Source organism: Corvus moneduloides, chromosome 27, assembly GCF_009650955.1.
Source record: "Corvus moneduloides isolate bCorMon1 chromosome 27, bCorMon1.pri, whole genome shotgun sequence".
In the NCBI taxonomy this organism is placed as follows: Eukaryota; Metazoa; Chordata; class Aves; order Passeriformes; family Corvidae; genus Corvus; species Corvus moneduloides.
This window is the reverse complement of record NC_045502.1, coordinates 845831-869581: the sequence shown is the minus strand read 5'-3', so window position 1 is coordinate 869581 and position 23751 is coordinate 845831. Positions and strand designations below refer to the sequence as shown.

The following is a 23751-nucleotide window of genomic DNA, read 5'->3' as shown; positions in this document are numbered from 1 at the left end:
CGGCGGGAGGAGGAGGAGGAGGAGGAGGAGGAGGACGGGCTCACCTGCCATGGCGGGCTGAGGGCGGCAATGGCGCTGGGGGCTGCGGCTCCGCTCCCCTCGGTCTCCGCGGCGAGTGCGGCGGGGCCGGACGGCCCCGGCAGGCAGAGCACGGGGCGGGACGGGCCCCGCTCCGCCCCCGACAAGATGGCGCGGCCTCGGCCCCGCTCCCTCAGGGCTCGGCCGCCATGGCGGCCCCGGCGCTCGGCGGGGGAAGCAGCCTCGTGTTCCCTGAGGGAGAAACCTCCGGCTGCAGGGACATGGTAACGGTTTATCCAGGAAAGACACAAATCGCACAGTCAAGGATGGGTCAAGTTGGAGGGACCGCAGTGGGGCATCTGGTCCAACCTCCCTGCACAGGCAGGAGCATCCCGGAGCACATGGCGCAGGAGTGTGTCCAGGCGGGTCTGGAATATCCTCGGTGAGGGAGACTCCACAGCCTCTCTGGGCAGTGGAGCACTGAACAGGCTCCCCAGGGAATGGTTCTGGTGCCAGGGATGGCAGAGCTCCAGGAGTGTTGGGACAATGCTCTCAGGAACATGGTGGGATTGTTGGGATGTGCAGGGCTGGGAGTTGTGGTCCTGATGGGTCCCTTCCAGCACAGGAGATTATGTTATTCTATTATTTTGATTATAGGAGTCGGTGCTTGGTCACCCACACAGGAAAGTTCTTCCTCGTGTTCAGGTGGAACTTTCCGTGCGTCATTTTCTGCCTGTTGCCTCTTGTCCCGTTGCTGGGCCCCAGGGAGCAGAGCCTGCTCCACCTCTGACACCTGCCTGCAGGTATTGATGGATATTGATGAGGTCCCCAGGTAAAGCCCCTTGGGCCCCTCAGCTGGGGGTCCCTTCCAGCCCCTAGGGAAACGTGCTCTCTTGGTGCCCCCGGCCCTGGCCCTCTTGGGGCTTTGTGGTTTCTTTTTGGATTTTTTTTTTTTTTTTTTTTTTTTTAATTATCTTTTAGGGAAGATCCAACTTTTACAATAGGAGAGTGAGTTTAGGGAGGAACAAAAGAATCACAGAATCATTTAGTTTGGAAAAGACCTCTGAGGTTGAGTCCAGCCTGTGACCAATCACCACCGTCCCAACCAGACTGGAGCACTGAGTGCCACATCCAGTCATTCCTTGAACACCTCCAGGGTTGGTAACACCACCACCTCCCTGGGCAGACCATTACAATGTCTAATCACCCTTTCTGTGAAGAAATTCCTCCAACCTAAACCTCCCCTGTTGTACTAGAGGAGGCTAAGCTGAGTCCCCCAAAAGATGACACCTCCACCATATCCATCCTCGTCCCACAATCCCACTTCTCTGAGATTTCCAGTTTTCTGGTGGGGGCTGGGACAAATGTGACACAAACGTGACAAATCCCCCCCAGCCCCGAGAGCAGGGTGTTTTCAGGCACCATGGACATCTGCGGCACCCAGCGCTGGACGCTGCCTCTCTCACGTCCCTCTCGGCAACATCTGACATTCCTAATGGCTTCTGACAACGTTAACTTGCTTTAATTTGTGTCCTGCCCTTCCCAGAACGTGCAGTTCTCAGACACATCAGCTCCTGGGTGCTTCCCTTGCTCAGGGCTGTTCTGGGCAGCCGGGGCCGAGCCCCTGCAGCTGATTCCTGCCCTTTCTCCTCACACCCCCACCCTGCTCCCTTATCCCGGCTGTCCTTGAGGAGATACTGACCCATGCTGGGCTTTCTCCCCCAGCCCTGCTGTTATTTGATTAAGGTGCAGTCCCGAGTCGATGGGAAAGTGCTCCCTGGACCACTGGCACTAATTGGACCCCATTGCAGCAGTTTCACCCAGACCTGCAATTCTCTGTTGATCTTCCGGGTCCTTGCTTCAAACGTTGCTGTTTGCGCAGTGTTTGGCAACCGGGAATGTTGGCGGGGTGTTTGTTCACAGCTGCCCAACCCCTTCCCTCCTGCTGCCCCATAAAGAGGGTTTCAGCCGATCCCATTAAAACCCAGGAGCTTACTTTAAGACAAGAAACCCTGTGAGGCCTCTGGAGCATTTGTGCTTATCCTCGGGCATATTTTTTCCCACGTTCACTGCAATACTCTGCTGGTTAAGCTCCTAAAAGGTTTTCCAGTGAGACGTACAGAGAACTGTATAGGGCAGGGCTAAGGCACAACGCTTGATTGTGGATATCGATCCCTCGGCATTATTCAATACCTGGCCTTATCCCAAACACAGACATAGACTTTAGTGCAGCTTTTAAACGTTGAAAGCCTTTGTTTGTCAGGGTGGGGGAGCGTGGGGCCGTGACGGGAGGGACGTTTTTGTAATGCCAGATTGATTGAGGCTGCAGCAGTTTTGCTGTTGACAGGAGTTTGTGCAGGAAGACGGATCGTGCGTGCTCAGTCTCCCTGCAAGGCCTCCCTGTGTTCAGAATCAGGGACAGGGACACGGCTCTGTTTATTTTATTTCTGAGTGTTACAATTTTCCAGCCCGCCCTCCCCAGGTGAAAGATGGCAGAGGGGAATACAGGTGATGCAGCGAGAGATCTGCAGGAGGGGAGTTAAAACACATCAGGCACATTGAAATGTAACAGATAAAGACCTCAGGGTCATGATAATCCCAAGAACAAGCAGGGGAAGGATGATAAAGGTGGATTTAGTGCTCCAAGAATTGAATTTGACACAGCTAGACCCCCCAAAACCATGGACTCAAACCCAGGAAAGCCTTTTTCAGTCCTTTTTCATCTTAAATTGATAAATTCCTTCCCAGGTGGCCTCCCATGCTGCAAAGTTTGAGAAAATTCCCTGGTATTTCCCTTGTTCAGGAAGCCAGAGCCCATCTTATGCCATCACACTGTCCTGCTACAGAAGCAGAAATAATTTCACTGGGATTATTGTCATATATCCTTTGTGTTATTAAAATGTGGTGAAGAACCCTGAGGAATTTATCTAAACATTCAATCGCTCCCTGCCTGAATGACTCACAGGTCCATAAAAAAGCTGGAAGAATTGGAGCCATGGGATGTGCACATCCTTCGTGACAACGCAGCAGCAGAAATTAGCACTCATCAATCATTTGGTGTGCAGACCTTCGAGATCTGAAAGGACACGCATTCCCTTTGTTTTCTCCTCTATCCCACATCTTGTCTAGATTTCCTGAGCTCCTCAAAGCTCACTCAGGGACTTACCTGAACAGGTGAGGTGTTGCTGCATCCAGTTAGTCCCTAGAGAAGGCTTATGCCACCCTTCCCACTTCATCCAGTGTGAAATACCTGTCTGTCAAAAATATAAAACCTAAATGTCTCCTGGAACTGTCCTAACTAGCCTAAGTTCCTGTAAGACTGGCTTTCCGAGGTCCCAGCTCCTCCCTTGCTTTGCACCCATCATGTTGCTCGCATCCTGCAGGATAAATATTCCGTTGTTAACTGATCCTGGTAGTAACGATGAGGGGGTTCCTGGGCACTGGGAGCTGTGGGAGCTCTGCCAGCCCCACCACAGCCCATGAGCAGGGATGGGGTTTTGTGAGGAGATCGTGCCCACGTGGAGCTAAAAGTCTCCACAAGGAGATTTTGTGGGGCACAGTCGAGCCTCCCCCCGGGCTGTGTGTCCTTCTGCAGAGCCAGGGACACCGTGCTATCACAACAGCCCAAGGAACCTTTACTGAGGACATTCCCCAGCTTTATTTTGGTTGTTTCTTCATGGCTCTGTGTGTGGATCAAATGGGAAGACAAGGACTGCAGGTCAGGGTTTTCCTCAGATGCAGCATGGACGTTACTGGCATAAATTTAAATGCTGAAATGTTTTTGGCTGGCGTCTCTTACTCAAAATTTCCATTTTAAATCCAAGTGGTGTCTCGGGTGGGATGTGAATCATTGATCTGAGCACAGGATGTCCAAAAGACCAAATCAAAACTTCACATCCAGGGATGGTATCTAGTGAATGGCATCCTCGCCCTTGGCAGGGGGGTGGAATGAAATGGTCTTCAAGGGCCTTCCAATGGACCCAAACCATCCTGTGATTCTAAAATGGGTTTGGGTCTGGCATCCATAGCTCGTTTCCAATCCTGTTTCCTTGGTGTGTTTTGAGTTTGGTTTTTACAACATAAAAAAAGAAAATTTAAAAAAAATTAGCTTGCCTTGCATCAGATTAACAATATTTTATGTGAATCCCACAGATGGAGTCCAGCAATTAAGAAGAACCCAGCATTCCTGTGTATGGATAACAGGAATATCTTTCACTGGATTAGACAAAATAAAAATGAAACCCCTGGTATTTCAACAGCGGCCTAGGAGGTGAGTGAAAACTCCCCCAAATAAGGCAAAAAAATGTTAACAACTCACCAACAGTGATGTTTTTGCTTTTCCCTCTGGAATATGGAGTGGTAACCGAGGGGAAGAGCTGGGCAGACCCTGAGTTTCGCTTTGTGAGGTGAGGAAAGCGAGTGTGAACAGCCCTTGGTTAAAACGCCATCTACAACACCTGGTGGGAAACCAGGCTCCCGATCCACAGGGATTTCTCATTATCTCAGGGACAGCCATGACTTTCTGCTCCCCCCAATGTTAGGTGGAAATCAAGCCAGAAAAAATGTGTTTCTTTCTCAGAACCGACATCAGCTCTGTCAGCCGAGCTCAGCCCTCCGGTTTGTCATCTGCAAAATGGAGGCGGGAAGAATCTTATGAAGTTTAATTAGTGCAAAGTGCTCTTGGTAGCAAAGAGGGCTTTTGGTCCAAGGATCTCAGGCCAAGTACTCAGATTACGGAGGCTCCAGCCAGCGATCCACAGGGCAGAGCCCCTGCTGTGCCTGCGATAGCAGGGGAGGAACAGCAGCGCCTGCAAAGTGACAGCGGTCTGAATTCACAGAATGAACAAACCAATAGGTGAGCAGGAGAGGAGATCTGCGTGGTTGCAGAACTGTTGGATCCCTGCTGGTCCTCTCATGATGGTTTCCCCTCTGGCAGCTTTTGGAGAGAGGGGACCTTCCTTCAGCTTTGGGTTTGCAAAGTATTTTCTAAGTGGAGACGAAGTTGTGGCAGCCAGGAGAGTACAAACAAACCAGCACAGTACAAACAAGCCAGGAGAGTACAAACAACCCAGGACAAGTCCCTCTGCTTCTCCCTGTAGCGTTGCTCAAGCCATGCTGGCCATGGGATATTCATCCCAAGCTGTCAGGAATACAGGGCAGGGAGAGTGCTGCAGAGCGCTCCCCGTGACACTAACTCAGCTGGACAGCCCGTGCTCTGGAGGAGGAGGCAATTTTCTTGATGCTGTTCTGTCTGGTACCTCAGGGCTGTACCAAAGAAATGAGATTTCACTTGCTGAGTCAGGGGCAAAGCCGGTGTTTGGCAGGAGGAGGAGGAGATGGGCTGAGTCACCTCGAGTTCATCCCCAGTCTGCTTCCTGAAAGCACAGCCCCTGAAATGAGCCGAGAGCCCTTAAATCCTGGGAAGAGTGGGAGCAGGAGGGGGCCAGGAAAGCAGCATGCATTTGTCCTCCCTGGTCTCTTCTGCTGCCAGGCTCTCCTTGTCAAAATGCTGAGTCTCTGGAGCCACATCTCCCGGCTCGGAGGTGTCAGGGCAGCAACAGAGCCACGGCGGGAGCCCGGGGCTGACAGCTCCCCATGGTTTTGCTCTCCTGGGCACTCTCACCCTGGAGTTCTGTTGCATTAGATCTTCTCCCATCGGATGAAGCCTGAGGCATCTGCAGGGATGGTCTCCAAGGGGGAGACAAGCTGGGATTTGTCACCTTGTGTCACATTCAGGTGTGGCTGTTCAAAGCTCTGGCAATAAAGAGCAGCTGCTGTGGACAGATGTGGATAAGCAGGGCCAGAGCAACTCATTCGCACTTAAACTACTTCCAAAATGGGGTGGACATGGTGCACAAAGTCATTTTAAAGTCCATTAGAGGAATTTTATAGCACAGAATAAAAGAGGTTTTCTTGAGCCACCTGCACTGGGGGTTCAAGGGAAGGTCCTTTACTCTGCAAAGCACAGGCAGCAGCGCCTCGTGGCTGCTTACTCATCCCTCAGCAGAGAAGGGAGAGCAGAAACACAGTCCCTGGTTTAACCCACTTGCAAGTCCTTCCCAAAGAACATCCTCAGAGAGGAAGGATGGGCTTGGGTCACTTTTACCCCGTGACTCATTTAATCCCTCGTGTGAGCACATAGCAACGAAACCACACAGTGACATCAGGAGTGACACAAACACATCGGCCTTCTCCAGCAAGGGGCAAAAGGCAGAATAAACAAGAGTGGTGCTGAGGCACGAGTTAGACCACCAGCCCTCTACAAAGCAGCTCCTGAAACTGAACTGCCCGAATCCTGCTGGGCAGATGCCAGGAACGGTCACTCACACAGAGAAAAAACAGAACTCCTGGGGGCAGAGGGAGAACTGGGCCCAAAGCAGAGTTCCACAGGCAGGTCCAGCACTGGAACTGGCTGTGGAAACACTCTGCAGTTCCTCCTTGCCCTGACAGCTGAAGCAAGGCTTGTCACAGGAGTGCAGAGCAGGCAATTATAGCAGCACAGATGCCACAGGGCTGGCCCGCTCTCTATTTATAGTTCCCTCCCAGCACAGCTTTCCCTCTGTGCTCCTGCTCACAGGTGAAGGCACAGGCCATGCCCTGAAAGGGTCACAGGCCAAATAAAAACAGAAAGAACAAGGACTAGCAACCCCTTTTGTGATAAGAACCAAGAATCAGAGATGAAAGGACAAAAAAGAAATCCACAGAGAGCCTGGAACAATGAACTCCAACTTCTCCCCCAAAAATTGCCCTTTAGTTGGTTAACCCCTTCCCTGCCTTAAGTGCCACCTCTCTGCTATTCTTAATTGATGCCAAACAGTGTCACTGAGGTGTTCTGCGAGCTCTGGGCCCTCCTGCCACTGTTGAATTGTTTCCAGTGCAGGTGGGAGAAGGGCTGTGGGCCTGCCTGTCCCTCTGCAGCCCGGGGCCCGTGGCCAGGGTGGGAGGCACTGCCCCTGCTCCAGGGATGATCCAAGGCTCAGTGTGGCAGCCGACCACGGATCCAGTCAAAGAGTCGCCTTTGTTTGGCAGGGAGGATTAAACCATGAGCTGTTTGTGAGCTGAACTTTGAAGTGTCTCCTCAGTGATCTGAAATGCGGTCGTGCAACAAAGAGAGACCTCTACAAATACACTTTTTGTGTTTGAAGTTGGAGACCATCTACTGGTTTATTTTTAGGCACGCATTTGCACTGGCCGTGTTACAATCCTGCCTCTGTTCTGGTGCAATAAAAGGCAGAGAGGATTCACTTGACCTCCAGTATCAAATACAGAGAAAATAAGGCATTTGTCTGGAAAAGAACCACCCAAAATAGCAGGGAAGAGGCCATGCTGTGATATGGACTGTTAGTGCTGAGAGACAAGAAAAATGAGGATTATAGGAGCTGACAGGCTTCTTCTAATGACACATTAATGAAAGCTGCTAGAAAGTTACATGGTGATGCTAATTAGTATTTGTAGGTTTAAGGACCTGCAATCTTTCCCTTTTACACTGAACACGTGCCTGAGAGTAAGAAATAATCCCTGCTGAGGTGAGTTCTCAGTATTCTTCGAGGATTTGTTCTAGATCCAGGACATTTCCTTTGCTACACATGGCTTTAGCTCAGAAACTGATGCCCCTGCATGACTGAACTCTCCCTGGGCAGCGGGTTTGGGTCCTGTGGTTTGCCCACCTGCATTAAACCCAGCACAGCACGGTCTGACCAATGCAAGGGAACGCCAGGCTGGAGGGCTGAGCACTGGAGCTGCTGGTGCTGGCAGGCCAGCAGGGGGGAGAGGAATTATTTGCCCTGGTAACAGCACAGAGGCATTTGGGATGCATTTCCAACCAGCTCATGTTCCCAGAACTCCTTACAGCCCCTCCGTAGGCTTTGCAACACCCTGATGTAGACAATTATCACTGTATTCATTTTCTGTCTTGCCCCTCCTTGAAGAAGCTGGAGAGAGAGCCCAGAGGACCTGACTGGATGTTTAATTTCTCACTGTCACATCAGCAGGACCATCTGCACCAGGCATTTCCCACTGACAAGGGAAGGAAGGTTAAAACCTCTCATGACAGGTTAACAGCATGATCTGCAGCAACAGCTTAAATAAGTGGTTGCAGGCATGAAAGACTAGCAGGCAGCTAATCCTTTAAATACTTCAGAGCGGCTACTACTTCAGCCTGAGTAAATATTTCAAAATAAAATTAATTAGTGGTGACTAGTGGATTTGTTGCCCTTTGCTGTAACAGCCTGGGATGAAACGGTGATTCCTCCACAGAACTTTTGCTTCAGTGCCAAACCTGCTGTTTCACAGGAGCTGGAAGTCCTCTCAAAGAAGATTCATCACAGTTTTGTTCCTCTCTGTAACTGCAGAGCTGGAAAAGCTGTGCATGAATCTCGTGGATCTGTGAGCTCCCAGAGCAGCCTTTGTGCTGCCCCAGGGATGAGGACAGCATGGCTCAGAATCCAACCCAAGTACAGTGTGGAGGAAGGAAATGTAACTTCCTGATTCCTATCAGAAGAAAGCTCTGTCCATGCAGGCCACAAACAGAGCTCTCCTTAATTGCCTTGCTTCCGATTAAAAGCAGTTTCTTAACACCTTCCTAAACATGGAGAAAACAGGGAAGGAAAGGCCTCAGGGTGACAGGTCCTGAACCAGCACAAACCAAGGTCTTTCTGAGCTCAGAGCAGCAAACCAGTCAATTAAATCAATTGGAAACAATAATTTCTAATCCACAATTGAGTTTTTCCCCCCACGACCCTTGGCTCCGCCTGCCTCTCTTGGGAGGCAGGAATCTGCCACGGCCTTGCTGGACTGTCTGGACTATTTTTAGTCAAATCCAGCATTCCTAAAAAACCTCAAGCTGCTTTTGTACTCAGGAAAGGGAGAGGAACTGCTGTGCTTGTGCACATCCACGTCCCACACAGGAGCAGGGAAGCACGGCTGGGTCAACACAGAGCCCTGGGAGAATGGCAAAAATTGTTTCTTTTCACCAGGTTGAGAAGGCAGAAGTGAAGGCAGGACTGCCCCGAGCTGGGAGGGGGAAACCTGAGAGCGATCCGAGGGCTGGGTGGTGTTCCCTACCTGCTGAAGGGATGCAGCTCCCGAGGACAGCAACGGGGAGAGGCCACCTGGGAAGGCAGGATCAGCCCCGGAGACCTGGAGGTGCTTTCAGGGCAGAGATCTCGCGAAGAGCAGGACAAACACCCCAAGGGAAGGGCCAGGAGAAGGCTCAAGGCGAGGTTCAGGAAGAGGCAGAGGCGTGAGGAGCAGCTCCGTGAATGGGCTGATGTCTGGGACTTTTAAGGACCAGGCACGAGGGGGAGGAGAGCACCGGAGAAGCTCATTCGGAGCAGGGCACAGCACAGATCGCCGGAGCAGGGACAGAGCCCTTGTACTGAATCATTTCTTCCTGCCCCGAGGGGTCTTTACGTGGCTTTTATGCCACAGCAAATCCCTGTTTCTGTACGGTGACTCTGTGAAAAGTGATGCTGGATTTGGCTAATTGTAGGTGACAGAAAGCAAACCCGGCCTGGGCTGAGTGCTCCTGCAGGATGAGCACCAGGGAAGCAGCAGAGATGCTGCAGCACATTTTGCTGTTGGCTCAAACATGGCCCTGGGTTCGTGGCTGTATTTACAGCCCGGGGGCCGTAGCCTGACACCCTCTCCGGGTTGTTTCACACAACTTCTACTGCAGTGTTTCCAGGACTAAAGGTCAGTGCCCTGCTGCCCAGCCCAGCCTCCTCACGCCTCTTCCAAACAGGACAACACCCAGCTGAGGATCCTCTTAAAAGGTACCCCTTTTGTCACCTTACCTGTGTCTGGCTCGTATTTTAGGACCAGAAGAAAAGGCACAACAGCCAGGCCCCGAGGATGAGGTTACCAAAAAGTAAGAGGAAATAGAAACCACTGCTGAGAAAACGTGAGCAAGGAGTTCCAACCTCGAGTTTCCACGGGATCAGCGATGGGCTTTGCTCTTCTCCCTACCCCGTGAACTTCCAGCAGCACAAGCACACGGAGAATCTCAGAGAGGAGCAGCAGTGATGCCAAAAACATCTATGGCACAAGTCAAGTCGCTGCCTGGAGTACTTGCACCTGCTTTCCCAGGACTGGCCTGCAGAGCCTGCAGCTGCTTCCCTGCAGCGGGAATGGCGTCAGTTGGGAATTCGTGGTTGGACTCAATGACGTTAATTAAAGCTCTTTTCCAACCTAACGATTCCATGTCTCTTTACATGATCTGTGTATGGAAATATGCAAAATCCTCAGAGTGAGAGTCATCGTTGCTGGGGAACTTCAAGCAGAGAGGAACTGAGAGCCCAGGACAGGGTGAGGATCCCTTCAGGGCCCTGGACTCAGGGCTCACACACAATCCCCAGGCTGGTGAAACTCCTCCCCATCCCTTCACCACTTTGGACAACCTCCAAAGCACAACTTTGCCTCTTCTTTCAAGGGTTTATGGCACCATTTTCACAGTACTTTGCATAATTATGGCTTTGTTCACTCAAAAAAAATCATGAGACTGACTAAAATCTTTGCTTTTATGAAGAATACACCAGGAGGATTTCTCTGGCACTGCTGGTAGCTCAGGCCACAGGACTCCAAAATCACATTTCCAAATCTTACCAGTAACTCCATGGTTAAATTAAGCAGGTAATTAATTGTGTAACTACACCCTGCAACAGCAATCGAAGAATGGCATTGAGGAGACACGAATCCAAGCACTCCCAAACCAGAGAAAAGCCTGGAATCTGGCTGCCTGTTCTTTCTCCACAGCTTCTGTGTGTAACACCCCACCAGGCTCTACAAATGCTGACTGTTTTTCCCTGAGACAGCTGCCTTGCCCGGAATGGAGGATGCTCCATAAAGGGAACAGCTATTCAGAGTTATCCTCATTCATCAGTGCCTGATTTGTCATTCCAGCCCTGCTCTAGAACCAGAAACTCCTTCCCAGGCCTTTTCCCATTCCCTCTCACTGCAGGGAGTCAGTCAGGGCTGCCCAAAACCTGGACGTCAGCTTGAAGAATGAAGTCCTCTGGATACATATATTCCCAGAGGTCAGAATCCCCTTTTTCTTTCCCAGAAGTGTTTCTCTTTTCCCCAATTAGATACAAACCAAACCCTGTAGAGAGGACTTTTTCTCCTGGCCATCCCTCACACAGCCCTGCTTATTTATCCACTGTGCTGCCTGAGGACTTTGCTTCTGTCAAAGAAAAATAAATTCATGAATTCCTTTCCTCCAGGAACATCAGCATGTTCTCAGAATCACAGAGTCACAGAATGCCCTAAGTTGGAAGGAGCCCCCAAGAATCATCAAAAGTCCAGTTTCTTCTGCTGTCCTCTACATTTATCAATCCCACTTGGGTGACCCCCACTTCCCAAATTTCTGCATCTTCTCCCTCCCTCTTTGCTTGTTCCATCTAAACTTCCACTTCCTGTCCCCTCTCCCCAAACCCAAATAAACCCACATTCTTGACCCCTAAGAGAGGCTGGTTTGTGGTTTGATGTCAGCAGCCGCTGTCCTGGCCAGACCCAGCTTTAACTGACACATTCTAGCTGCTCCAGCAGCACGTGTCCCCTGTCCCCTGTCCCGGGCTGGCAGCAGGGGCTGGCAGCAGGGGAGAACGTGCCAGGCTGTGCCTTCAGAGGCGGAAAGGGAGATCCTGAATTTAACCAGTTCTTCCTCAGAGTGCAGCGCTGGGATTCACACGGGGGAATTGACACAAATGAGGGACGAGATGTAGGTTAAAAAAAGAACTTGGCTCAGGCTTTGGGTTAATCTGGAGCACTGACGGAGGAAAAAAAAGGCAATTCTAGGAGTACGTTCAGAGCAAGGTGTTTGTCCAGCCCTGCTCTTGTGGACACCTCCATGGGCCTGCCCTGCACTGTCAGTCCCTCCTGCCCCCTCCTTCTGGAACGTTCAGCCCATCCGAGGCTCAGGTGAGACTTGTGGAGTGCTTTGTGCAGACTGACACTGCTGGGGTGACCCTGCACAGCACAAGGAATGGGATACTGGGACCTGAGACAAAGCAATTCAAGCTCGGGGTCTTCGCTGTTTAACCAGGGCTGGGGTTCAAGGAGGGACTCCTGACCTTCTGCAGCAGCACCTGCCCACCCCAGCACTCGGGATTGTCCTCCCTGATGCAGCAATCCCAGCTCTGCCCCAAAGCAGGCCCAGGGTGCTGGGAGCTGTTCCAGAGCAGGTGGGGCTGTTCCAGAGCTGCTGCCCCATTCCCTCACTCCAGCAGCACCTGGGAGCTGGAGGCAGCAGCAGCTAAAGCCCAGGACAGCTTTTAGTGCACTCTGACACCTGTGAAGGTGGGAAAGACAAAGTTTTGGTTACAGAGAATACAGAACTTTATTCATGTTGAATGCATCCACTCGCATCACTGCTCGTTCTCCAGGACACCGAGACACTCCCAGCTCAGGAGAGGCTGGCTTTACCCTACAGCAGTGGAGCCATCCCTCTGTTTTCCCTGGATGACACATCAGCAAAGCTGGCAAAGCAATCCAGAGGGGGTTTGTGCAGCACAAACTACACAGGGAACTTCTCTGCACTGGTCTGGGCAGTTCTGCACAGTGAATTATCTACACAAAGACAAAAGGACTCCAAAACACAGACAGCTGGAATTCAAGTGTCCCCAACACCCACATTAGCCAAACCCAAGATTTTGGTATTTAGACACTCGAGTCCTGGTCTGGGTTCCAATCCTTCTCCCAGTATCCATTTGGTTGTTTAAAATAATAAGCAAAATCCAGCAGGAGTCCTTGTGAAGGACAAGCGGATTTTGCCAAAAGCAGCAGTGGCACGAGGAAAGCTCACGTGGGAAGAACTGTGTGTGAGGAAATGGGCTTGGTCAGCCTGACAGGGAGCTGTGCAGCAAGTGCACAGTGTGTAAAACCACTTCCTGCAAGTGCTGCCCTCCCCTTCTCGTGCCCATCAGACTTTATTTACTCCAGGCAAGCTCAGGACCCATAGCTTGGAAGCATTCTGATGGACAGAGAGCTAAAGGAGAGTTTAACTCTGGTTGTCTGCAAAGGTGACCCAACAATAACCACAATCTCGTGGGAAGCTAAAGTAAACTCTAGAAAACACTGGCAGAAAAAACAAGGATCTCTGCTGCTGAAACCAGCTCACCTATTTTTGGAAAATTGCAAGAATTGCCTCGCCCAGGAAGAACTTCCCAGCGAGCGGAATTATGCAACCCTGAGAGGAAAAATCCCATAAATCTCAAGTTCTTTGCGATTCCTTTTTGGTCAATTCCGTGCTCGAGCCCCCACCCCCCAAACTGGAAAACCTGCAACACCTCAAACCCGGGAAGCGGCGCCGCGTGAGGGACACGCATCAGCTGTGCCCTGCCAGGCCCCGGCGCCCAGGGGAACTACCAGCTCTGACCAACCTAATTAGAGTGGGATTAATTAACAGCTCAGTCATCGAAGTCGGGGATGTCGTCGTAGGAGTAGCCCCGGTAGCCCTTGGAGGCGTAGTAGGCGATGCGCAGGTGGTAAAAGCCGGGCAGGAACACGAGGATGCCGATGATCAGCACGGGGATGGCCCGGTCGGTCTCCTGCAGGGACAGAGAGCCCAGGGCAGTGAGATCTGCACGAGGGGCTTTCCTCCCTCTCACACCCTGCCTGGTCTAGGGGAAGGTGGGGGTTGGAATGAGATGATCTGTGAGGTCCTTTGAACCCAAACCATCCCATGATCCTGTGATCCATCCCCAAGGCCTGGCAAGCTGAGAAATAAAAACCCATCTTCAATCAGAAATACCTCAGCTGTCGTCAGGCTGAGCCTTTTATCCTGTCCTGGCATCTCCTCCTTGCTGCAGGAACCCCTCAAGGGACCTTGTCCTTCGCCAGGGACCCCCTGGATCTGCAGCCAGGGCTGGGAGCGTGGCCGAGCAGGAGCCCAGTGATCTGTGCCTGGAGCGCTGCTGATAGAGCCCAGGGGCTGCTGCTCCCCCAGAGATAACACAGAGCTGCCAACGGTACCCTGAGCCCACACAGCACAGGGAGCAGGGCAACGAGCACCCACAACTCCAGGAGCAGATCCCCTTTCCATGGATCACAGCCACAGGGAGATGGGGAAGCACTGCCGTGCCCCACACGGGTCTGGCAGCTCCTGCCCTGTCCCTGCATGATCTGCACGGGCTGAGGCCTCTCCAGGACAGCGATGTGACCTCCCCAGGGACAGGGACCGGGAACTCAGCCCTCCCTGGACATGCCCTGCCCAGCTCTGAGCCTGCTCCAGCCAGGCTGACTGGGGGATCCAAGGGCTCTGCTGCCAGGGAAGCGGGGCTGCCAGCACAGCCAGGCTGTGCTGGGAATGAATTCCCTGCTCACGTCCTTTGGCTCTGGATTCCTACACTGAACATGACCACAGGATCATGGAATCCTTGAGTCTGGAAGAGACCTTTAAAGTCATCGAGTCCAGCCATGACCCAGCACCACCCCATGGTCACCACTAACCCATGTCCTCGAGTGCCACATCCCCGTGTTCTGAACACTCCCAGGGACGGGGACTCCCCCGCTGCCCTGCGCAGCTGTGCCAGGCCTTTCCCACCCTTTCCATGACAAACCTTTCCTAATTTTGAATTTAAACCTCCCCTGGTGCGACTTGAGGCTGTTTCCTGATGGTCAATGAGGGCTCAGGGCAGCTTTGGGGACAGTGCAGAACCGGTGCCAGAGGTGCCGTTAACCACTTACACCTTCGCTGATGTACCCTGCCAGCAGCAGGGCTCCGATGATGATGAGGAAGGTCCCGATCATGAACAGCACCACAGCCAGTGCGATGGCCTTGTAGGGGATTTTTGGTGGGCTCTTCTTGAACTGGATGGAAAAACCCAAAAATTGAACAGCTGAACCCAGCGCAGCTCCCCTCCCACCGCAGCACAGATGTGAGCCCACAGCTGGCAGAGGTGACATGGGGCAAAGTGCTGCAGCAGCTCTGCTGCTGGGCTCTGCAACGGCCCCTCCATGAGGAATTCTGCCCATGGAGACCCTGCTGAGCCAGCCCTTACTCCCATCCCTTCACACTGCTCCCAGTCTTGTTCCCAGCAAGGCTCTTTGGGCTTTCCAGAGGGGCAGGGCCGAGAGTTTGACTCCCACCAGGCTTTGTCCCTCTCTGAGCTGCAGCTGCTCCACCAGAGATGCACAGGCAGCAGCTGCCTGTGCAGTGCTGAGCTGTGGCTGCCCATCCTCGTGGTTTTACACCTTCCTTCCCCACTTTTTACCTGCAGGTCAATGTATCCATCATCGGTGCTGGAGAGCTTGGAATATTTGACTTTGCTACTGGGAATCCCAGCAGAGAGATTGGTCCGTGACGACATCATTCCAGGGATGCCTGGGCATCAGCTACAGCCTGGAAAACAGGTGGAGAGCAAAACCAGGAGAGAAAACTGGGTGATGGGAGTCTGAGAGACACAGAACTAAGGTTTCTGAAGAGAAACTCCTGTGTCAAGGCTGTGCTACCCAAAGGGCATCTTTGCTCCTCTTCATAAATGAAAACTTTTCAGGCAGAGGATCTCAGCATTTCATTTGAAGCCTAAAATACAAAATGGGTACAGCTGCAACAGGGCTTGCCAGTATTTGGAATCAAGGTAGAACCTGTGCTTCAAACCAGGTCGAAATTCCAGAGCAGTGCCCAGGGTATGACCCAGCTCTCACTCCACAAGGAGCTGCCAGCACGGAGGCGTCTGAGCTCCGGCTATTTCTGAACGGGACACCAGCAAATAAACCCAAACCAGAGCTAAACAAAGCAGCTTTTCAACCACCAGGAGATTTTGCAATAGAGCAATTTTGGGAAAAAAAAAAACCCCAACTCCGACCACTGGAAACTGGAATGAAATAGAGACAGCAGGAGTGACTCAGAGGGAGCAGGACAAGGGGACGGAGTGTGAGTGGTGAGGTCACCAAACCCCAGGGACAGCCCCGGGCAGGGTGTGCAGCGCAGGGCCCCAGCGAGGGGCCAGTCCTGCCCCTCTGTGCCCAGGGGCACCCTGGGGACAGGGACCAGGACCAGCTGCTGACCCTCAGAGCCTTCCCAGGGCCCGGAGCCGGGATCCATCCTGCCAACCTCCCCCTGGCACTGCAGGGCCGGGTCTGGGCCGGGCACCTCCGCCAGCAGGACACCGGGATTCCCAGGGGAGAGGCAGGAAAGGGCTTCCCACACCTGCCAGCCTCAATAGCGCTTTTATCTTCTGAGAACGTGTGCAATCTAGAGAACAAAAGCGCACATTCCGGCGGTGCCAACAGGAAGGGATAAAGGCTCTGTTTCCACAACACTCTTCAGCATCAGAGGTGATGCATCCACTCAAAATATTGAGTCTCCGCTTGAACTGAAACCCTTTGTCTCCCTAACTGCTGGCCACATTCCCCACCCAGCTTCGTTCCTCCTGCTGTAAACTTGACTTTTATAAAATCCCCTCTGATCTGAAATCCCCACCATTGAACCTTTGATTTGAACTTTGGGCTTTTGTTTTGGTTGGTAGCAAAACCCAAACACGGACAAAACATTTTCAGCCCCATGGATAATGGAAACACGCCCCAGCTGCAGGCGGCATTCCCTGCTCCCTGCACATCCCTGTTTTTCAGGTCACTGACCCCAAACACCCCCAGGCTCTCCCACATGCCCGGGGTGGAAGTGCAGGAGGGGGAAAAGCCAGAATAAACCAACCTTTCTGAAAGGTGCCCGATTTCCCGACTCTGCCCCATTATTTACCAGGCTGTTCAGTGGCTTCTTTGGAATTATTCCCATTTTACACTTGCACAAGCTGCCCTGTCCTTCCCATTGCCTCACTTACCAACAAGAAAGAGGCTGCTGAGGACAAACGTGTATAAAATAGAAATATAAAATACTCCCTCAGGCCTCACGTTTCAGGGCCAGGTTCAACCCCACTGAGCCTCACACCAAGTGAGCACCACAAAGGTTCAGGAGCAGGAACCAGCACAGTGCTGTGCTCTTTGTGAGCCAAATAAATAAATCCTCGGGGCCTGAGCAACTTGGCCAAAACAATTAACGCTGAAATTCAAAATTTCTAATGTGGCAGCTGTGCTTTAAACCCCGTGGAGGCGCCAGGGCAGCGCCAGGAAACCCAAACACGGCACCTCCATCCGGAATCCTGAATCCCCTCAACCCCAGCCCCGAATCTCCCCCCACGGGGAGCCAGGAAGGGCGGGGATGTCGCTCTGTGGCCCTTTTGGGATGGGGGATCCCGGCACGCGCGGCCCCGCGCCGCTCCCAAACCCACCCGAACCCACCCCAAAACACCCCAAACCCACCCAAAGCCAGCCAGCCCCGGTACCTGCCGCCGGCCAGCCCCATCCCGGCCCCGCCCGTCCTTCCGCGGCCCCGGGAAGTTGATCCCGGTGACGCCGCTTCCCTTCCAGGTCACGGCCGGGGCTGTCCCGTGTCCCGGGCCCGGCGGCCGCGGAGCTCGCCCGGAGTTCGGAGGGGTTTTATCCACCCCTGGTTCTCCAAAGGGAGGTGGGGACGTTGCGGGATGTCACACGGCAGGGCTGGGGAGGTGACAGACATCGGGCAGGACTTCATTTTATAGAGAGAATTTAATAGCTAATGTTAAATCGGGGGGACAGCTGGGGGTGTGGCACCTCCGAGGAGCTCCCGAAGGAGGTTCCTGTGACTTAATGGAGTGCAGGGTGGGTTTAGAGCTCCTAAAATTCCAAAAGAATTCTTATTTAATTTCTCCTTGCTAAGAAAATCTAAACATAAAGCTTGAAAGCTTCCTCTCTCAAACAGGGAGAAACACACCCAGCATTTATTAACCTGCCCAGCCATTTTTGAGCGGTGCGTGTGCACTTGGGGTTTTTTGTCGTATTTTAAGAGGAGTATTCTTTACATTTTTGATTATCTGGGCATGGCAACGGCAAAGGAAACCCCCAGCTGCTTTCAGGATTTGTGCAGAGCAGACAGGACACAAGTGTGTAAATACCAATGTTAAAGGATGTTTTTTGCAACACGAGGCTGCTCAATTTGTCATTTCAGCTGTAAAAAAACCCACAACCTAAATAAATTACAGCATTTGGCTGATTTTTACAATTTGTTAATGGGTAGAACAGCACAGAGAAGAGTTTGGTAACCCCCACTAGAGCAGGAAGCTGCATCAGAAAGAATTTGCTTCGATCACTGGCCCAGCTTTATGCTTTACATCACCTCCCAGAACCCTTCCCTATTTCCACATCACGAACCTCGGATTCCTCACTAAAGCCCGAGTTTTTGCAAAATTCTTCCACAAGTGCCTGCTTGCCATGGGTACCGCAGAGGAAACTCCATCCCAGCATCACCTCTGGAGGGGAAAGGAGCCCCTGGTTATTTAAGGCACCCCCCCTGTTCTGGGCAAGAGCTAAAAACCTTGAGGGCAAAAGATCTTTTCCAGATGTTTTCATTAGGGTGCTGAATTAACCAGCAAGCCAAGGAAGCTGGAGGATAAATGGGAAAGGATCTGGAGACACGAGCCAGCTCAGCAAGGGAGGCACCTGCATCACAGGAGCAGAAAATGTGTCTAAAAATCAGAATCCTGGAATGGTTTGGGCTGGAAGGACCTTAAAGCCCATCCAGTGCCACCCCTGCCCTGGGCAGGGACACCTCCCACTGTCCCAGGCTGATCCAAGCCCCGTCCAGCCTGGCCTTGGACACTTCCAGGCCATCCCCAGGAGTGCTGGTCCCAACGGGCGTCCAGAGCCGGGGCTGTCCCGTCCCCAGCTCCGAGCAGGGATTGTCCCTCCCACGGCAGCAGCGTCACTGACCCAGCGGAGTTCGTTCCCTCGCCGGCGCTGCCACCTGGTGACATCCTACTGGTGACATCCTACTGGTGCCATCCCGCTGGTGCCGTCCTGCTGGTGCCATCCTACTGGTGACATCCTGCTGCCCGCCCGCCGGGGCTGCCCAGGGACAGCTTTTCAGGCAGTTCATGTCCAGGATTCTCGTGTCTTACTGAGCCGTGGGAAGTGCACAGCCTCCCAAATAATGTACTTGAAATCGTGGAATCGTTGAGGTTGGAAGAAGCCTTTACAAGATCATCAAGTCCAGCTGTCAGCCCTTTCCAGGAAGGAATTTTCCCCAATATCCAACTCCGAGCTTCCCTGGCCCAGCCTGAGGCCGCTCCCTCTCCTCCTGTCCCCGTTCCCTGGGAGCAGAGCCCGACCCTCCCTGGCTGCCCCCTCCTGTCAGAGCCCAGAGCCCCGGCCCTGACAGCCCCAGGGTGGGCGAGAAGCACCCAGGGAGCTGCAGCTGCAGCTCAGCACAGCCAAACCCAGGAGGGGTCACAGCCCAGTGGCTCCCAGTGACACCAGTGCCCTGTGGGGAGGCCCAGGAACAGACTCTGGCACCCCTCTCCCACCTTTGAGCAATCAACGCTGCAACTCTGAGCCCTGAGGAAGGAATCAGGGCACATCAGCAGAGCTGCAAAAGCATTGATTCACCCACCCTCATTTCAACAGGAAAAACTCCAGGAAATTATATTCTTTTATTTCCACTTTCCAAGTTTCAGTCAGAGTATCAGCTTCAAAAATAAATGAAGTAAGGTCACATAAACTTGTGGTGTAATAAAACAGCAACCCTAAACTACAGCTCCGCAGGGGAAACTCCAGGAAACGTCTTGACCCATTAAATATTGCCCCTCTTCTCCAACACAAGCTGAAAGGAGTAAGAAATTTCACCTTCAGACAGCATCCAAGAGATTATTGGGAGTTCAGGAACAGACTAGAAAAACTTGGGTTTCCTATTTCCAATGATACCGGTATAGCAAAATAGTAAATTGAGAAATATTTACAGAGATATCTACAAGACACGGCTACAGCGCTCCCAGGATGCCCCAGGGCACTGGAATTGCTGCCTCCACCCTTCCCTTCTCCAGCCAGGAGCAGATCCCCCTCAGTGCCACTCCAGTTAAGAGCCTTCCTGCTGGTCCTCGATCTTTGGGGCCAGGTAATACTTCAAGTGTCCCATGTCAGCAATCTTGTACTCCACAACTGCGGAAGAGAGGAAAAAAAGGTCGTTCAGAAGGTTCTACACAAAATCCAGTCTCAAGTTCTAATTCTCCAAGACTTGTCAGGCAGAGCCACTGGTACTCACCCAGAGGAACGTCTGCAGACATGCTGAGTGTGACCGTGGGGGACAGGGGGGTGGCTTTGGTGAAGAAGTTCAGGTACCTCAGGGCAAAGGTCAGCTGGACGGGCTCGTTCATCTCTATTGTAACCTGGGAGAACAGGTCAGGCTCAGGAGAGGCAGCTGCAGGAATTCCAGACCCCTTGGACAGCTCAGGCCAAGGCCACCAGTGCTGCTCCCACCCTGCCCTGCCCTGCCCTGCCCTGCCCAGCACTGCCGGAGCTCCCGGGGTAAGGCCCCTAACCCCGAGTGGTTCAGGGCCTGCACTCCACGAACCAACGGAGCCCCGGCCGCTGTCCCTGCTCCCTGTGGGGCCTGTGCTCCGTGACCTCTGAAGGTCCCTTCTGAGCCAAAACCTTCCCCTGTCCTGTGCTGCCTCCCAGGGCAGAGCTGGTTGTGAGCCCCACTCACAGCCTCCTCCTCCTTGTCCACGTTGCTGGTCTGGGACAGTTTGATGTTGCCGTTGCCCAGCTCGCCGTTGGCCGAGAACTTGACGCCGTCCTTGGCACAGGAGATGACAACGGCGTCGCCGATGTGGCTCAGGTCCCGGCAGATGCGGGCGAACTCCGCCGAGGGCATCTTCACCACGCAGCTGTACTCCTGCTCCTGCGGGGGACACACCTCTGACACCCTGCCAGGGCTGGCACTGACGCCCGGGCAGCGCTGGCACCGACAGTGACACCCGGGCAGGGCTGGCACTGACAGTGACACCCGGGCAGCGCTGGGCACTGACACTGACACCCGGGCAGCGCTGGCACTGACAGTGACACCCGGGCAGCGCTGGCACTGACAGTGACACCCGGGCAGCACTGGGCACTGACACTGGCACCCGGGCAGCGCTGGCACTGACAGTGACACCCAGGCAGAGCTGGGCACTGACAGTGACACCCGGGCAGTGCTGGGCACCGACACTGACACCCGGGCAGCGCTGGCACTGACAGTGACACCCGGGCAGGGCTGGCACTGACAGTGACACCCGGGCAGCGCTGGCACTGACAGTGACACCCAGGCAGAGCTGGGCACTGACAGTGACACCCGGGCAGCACTGGGCACTGACACTGACACCCGGGCAGCGCTGGCACTGACAGTGACACCCGGGCAGGGCTGGCACCGACAGTGACACCCAGGCAGAGCTGGGCACTGACACTGACACCTGGGCAGCGCTGGGCACTGACACTGACACCCGGGCAGGGCTGGCACTGACAGTGACACCCGGGCAGAGCTGGCACTGACAGTGACACCCGGGCAGAGCTGGCACTGACAGTGACACCCGGGCAGGGCTGGGCACTGACAGTGACACCCGGGCAGGGCTGGCACTGACACTGACACCCAGGCAGAGCTGGGCACTGACAGTGACACCCGGGCAGAGCTGGCACTGACAGTGACACCCGGGCAGCGCTGGGCACTGACACTGACACCCGGGCAGCGCTGGGCACTGACAGTGACACCCGGGCAGAGCTGGCACTGACAGTGACACCCGGGCAGCGCTGGGCACTGGCACCTGGCCAGTACCAGGCTTGTCCAGCAGTCCAAAGGTCATTGTGTTACAGAATCTGTTGGGAACGTGGCAAACACCCAGTTCCACACCAGTGCCACCAGCCACCTGAGTCGTCACTTACTGGGATTCCCAGCTGCTCCACATCGAGATCCATCAGCTTCATCTCGTAATCAGAAACCTTTTCCTGATCTGCAAAGTTAAGCACAGTTACACCAAGTGTTTCCAACCATCAGTTTGCCTCCTGCTCCTCCCCACTCCCTCCAAGTAAAACCACCTCCACAATGGCAGTAAGATCCACCTCATTTCCCTAGAGCTGGGAATCTGGAAATGCCCCAAACAGCCTTTTACAGGCTGCAAAGGTACAGCCAAGAGCATCTGTGTGCAGCCTCAAAGAGCCTTCCTCTTACAAAGAAACTACTGGCCAAGCTGATGAAGTTTCAATCTCCAGGCTGCTCCAAGAGTTTAAGAATCAGGTGTCCTCTCCCATTCCTGCAGGATCCATTGCCATTTCTTTCCCCCCTGCATCCATGTGGTTTATGAATCTGCCTGAACACATCCCAGTAACAAATGAGCTCCCAAACCCAACACTCACTCGGTGCCTCGAACACCAGGGCCAAGGTGTCTGCGTTGTCCTCGGCTCGCAGGGTGATGATGTCTTCGTTCCCTGCACATTTCAGGATTTTGGACATGCTGGAGGGGAGAAAGGCAGGTGACTCGTGGGACTGAGAGCTGACCGAGCAGGAGGGGATGTGATATACACAGTTTTAACACTGTTGGAGAAGTGGGTGTACGGGGAGACCCCCGGCCTCCCTGGCCAATCTATTCCAGTGCTTGGACACCCACACAGCAAAGTTCTTCCACATATCCGGGTGGAACTTCCCGTGCAGCAGCTCCTCCCTATTCCTCTTGTCCCACGCCTGGGCCCCACGGAGCAGAGCCTGGATCCATCCTCTGACCCCTCCCTTGGGTATTTGTACACAGGGATGAGGTTCCTTCTCAGCCGTCTCTTCCTGAGGCTGAAGAGCCTCAGCTCCCTCCGCTTTTCCTCATAACGGAGAGGCTCTAGGCCCTTCCTCATCTTTGTCACCCTCCGCTGGACCCGCTCCATGAGCTCCGTGTCGCTCCTCTCGTGAGGAGCCCAGACCTGGGCACAGCACTCCAGAAGCGTCTCACAGGGCTGAGCAGCGGAGCAGGAACGATCACCTCCCCGACCTACTGGCATTACTCTTCCTGACGCTCCGCATAATTCTGTAGGGACTTTCCTAGCGACAGGACTCTAAAGCTGCCATTCGTTCCCCACAGGAGCGGCCATGGCGGCGGCCCCCGCCAGCGCCGGCTTTTCCCGCCACTTGGTGCCGGCAGTGACGTCACGGCCGCGACGGGCCCCGCGCGCGCCGCGAAAAACGGCGCGAGAGCCGTGAGGGGAATGGGGGGGGAGGGAAAGGCTGAGGGGGCTCCGAGCGCCCCCGGGACCCCCCTCACCTCCAGAGCACCCCCGGGACCCCCCTCACCTCCAGAGCACCCCCTCGCCCCCAGATCTGCCCCCACACCCCCACAAACCCCCTTCCCCGGCGGCTCCCGCTCCTCTCAGCGCCACAGCCCCCGGGCCTGCTTGGCCGCCCCATCCCAGCGCCCGATGAGACCCCGCCGCCGCCTGACCTGGACAGGTTGACGCCCATGGCGATGTTGCGGTCGCAGCGGTACGTGTCGAAGCCCTCCGAGCGCAGCGTGAGCTGCACCAGCGAGACGTGTGAAGAATCCATGCTCTGCAGGCTGATGCCGCCCGAACCCAGGTCCCAGCAGGCCTCGGTGATGAGGTCCTTGAGGGCTTCCAGCACTCGCTTGAGCACCGAGCCCTGCACCAGGCGCGCCTCGAACATCTTGGCAACACCAGGGAGAGCAGCACCGATGAAACCGAGCGACGGAAAGACTGAAAACTAACCGCGGCGGCCCGCCAAGCCCTTTTATACACTTCGTTGCCCCGCCCTCCGGCGCGCAGCAGCCAATCGCCAGCGCCGCTGTCCTCCTGCAGCCCAACCCCCTTCAAGCTCACATACAGGCCCCCCCCGCTCTCCGCCCAATCCCAGCGCCGCTCCTCTGTTTAGTCCCGCCCCCTCGTGCGGCGGGAGCCAAT

At 54.0% G+C, this 23751-nt stretch overlaps 3 protein-coding genes and 1 long non-coding RNA gene across 8 annotated transcripts in view; 1 reads left to right on the top strand and 3 right to left on the bottom strand.

The window, feature by feature from the left end:
* Window positions 1-132, bottom strand: part of SLC23A2 (solute carrier family 23 member 2) — a 52104-nt gene extending 51972 nt beyond the window's left edge. Inside the window, exon 1 of the mRNA XM_032092084.1 lies at window positions 45-132. The gene's annotated coding sequence lies outside the window, so the exon portion shown is untranslated. The remainder of the gene's footprint in view (window positions 1-44) is intronic.
* Window positions 133-167: 35 nt separating this feature from the next.
* LOC116435622 lies at window positions 168-11477 on the top strand. 2 transcript variants are annotated; one of them, XR_004236798.1, is made up of 3 exons: window positions 168-460; window positions 4171-4288; window positions 9835-11477. It is a non-coding gene; the product is annotated as an uncharacterized LOC116435622 (long non-coding RNA). The 2 variants fall into 2 exon arrangements; XR_004236799.1 differs by having other exon boundaries at window positions 170-302.
* On the bottom strand, window positions 11324-17394 carry TMEM230 (transmembrane protein 230). Of its 4 annotated transcripts, XM_032092115.1 has the most exons (5): window positions 17298-17394; window positions 15228-15355; window positions 14701-14823; window positions 13395-13562; window positions 11324-12304 (listed from the first exon to the last, which is right to left on the bottom strand). In XM_032092115.1, the coding sequence occupies exons 2-4, from the start codon at window positions 15324-15326 to the stop codon at window positions 13422-13424; spliced, it is 363 nt and encodes a 120-aa protein (XP_031948006.1). In that variant the 5' UTR covers window positions 15327-15355; window positions 17298-17394; the 3' UTR covers window positions 11324-12304; window positions 13395-13421. The 4 variants fall into 4 exon arrangements, with proteins under 4 accessions (XP_031948006.1, XP_031948002.1, XP_031948003.1 ...); XM_032092111.1 differs by lacking the exon at window positions 11324-12304 and having other exon boundaries at window positions 12328-13562; XM_032092112.1 differs by lacking the exon at window positions 11324-12304 and having other exon boundaries at window positions 12328-13562; window positions 17275-17321.
* Window positions 17395-19459: 2065 nt separating this feature from the next.
* Window positions 19460-23588, bottom strand: PCNA (proliferating cell nuclear antigen). The gene is made up of 6 exons (XM_032092105.1): window positions 23277-23588; window positions 22210-22307; window positions 21739-21806; window positions 20531-20725; window positions 20087-20210; window positions 19460-19983 (listed from the first exon to the last, which is right to left on the bottom strand). Exons 1-6 carry the CDS (start codon window positions 23495-23497, stop codon window positions 19901-19903), a joined length of 789 nt encoding a protein of 262 aa, XP_031947996.1. The 5' UTR covers window positions 23498-23588; the 3' UTR covers window positions 19460-19900.
* Between the last annotated feature and the right edge of the window lie 163 nt (window positions 23589-23751).

Bases quoted from the DNA above. Each gene is read 5' to 3' on its own strand.
- TMEM230 (XM_032092115.1), bottom strand. From the start codon at position 15,326: ATGATGTCGTCACGGACCAATCTCTCTGCTGGGATTCCCAGTAGCAAA. The intron at 14,824-15,227 runs GTAAAAAGTGGG...TTTTCCATCCAG, and splicing joins ATGGATACATTGACCTGCAG to TTCAAGAAGAGCCCACCAAA. The intron at 13,563-14,700 runs GTAAGTGGTTAA...CTGTCCCTGCAG, and splicing joins CAGGGTACATCAGCGAAGGT to GAGACCGACCGGGCCATCCC.
- PCNA (XM_032092105.1), bottom strand. From the start codon at position 23,497: ATGTTCGAGGCGCGCCTGGTGCAGGGCTCGGTGCTCAAGCGAGTGCTG. The intron at 20,726-21,738 runs GTAAGTGACGAC...TGTCCCCCGCAG, and splicing joins TGGAGCAGCTGGGAATCCCA to GAGCAGGAGTACAGCTGCGT. The intron at 20,211-20,530 runs GTGAGTGGGGCT...CTGTTCTCCCAG, and splicing joins TGGACAAGGAGGAGGAGGCT to GTTACAATAGAGATGAACGA.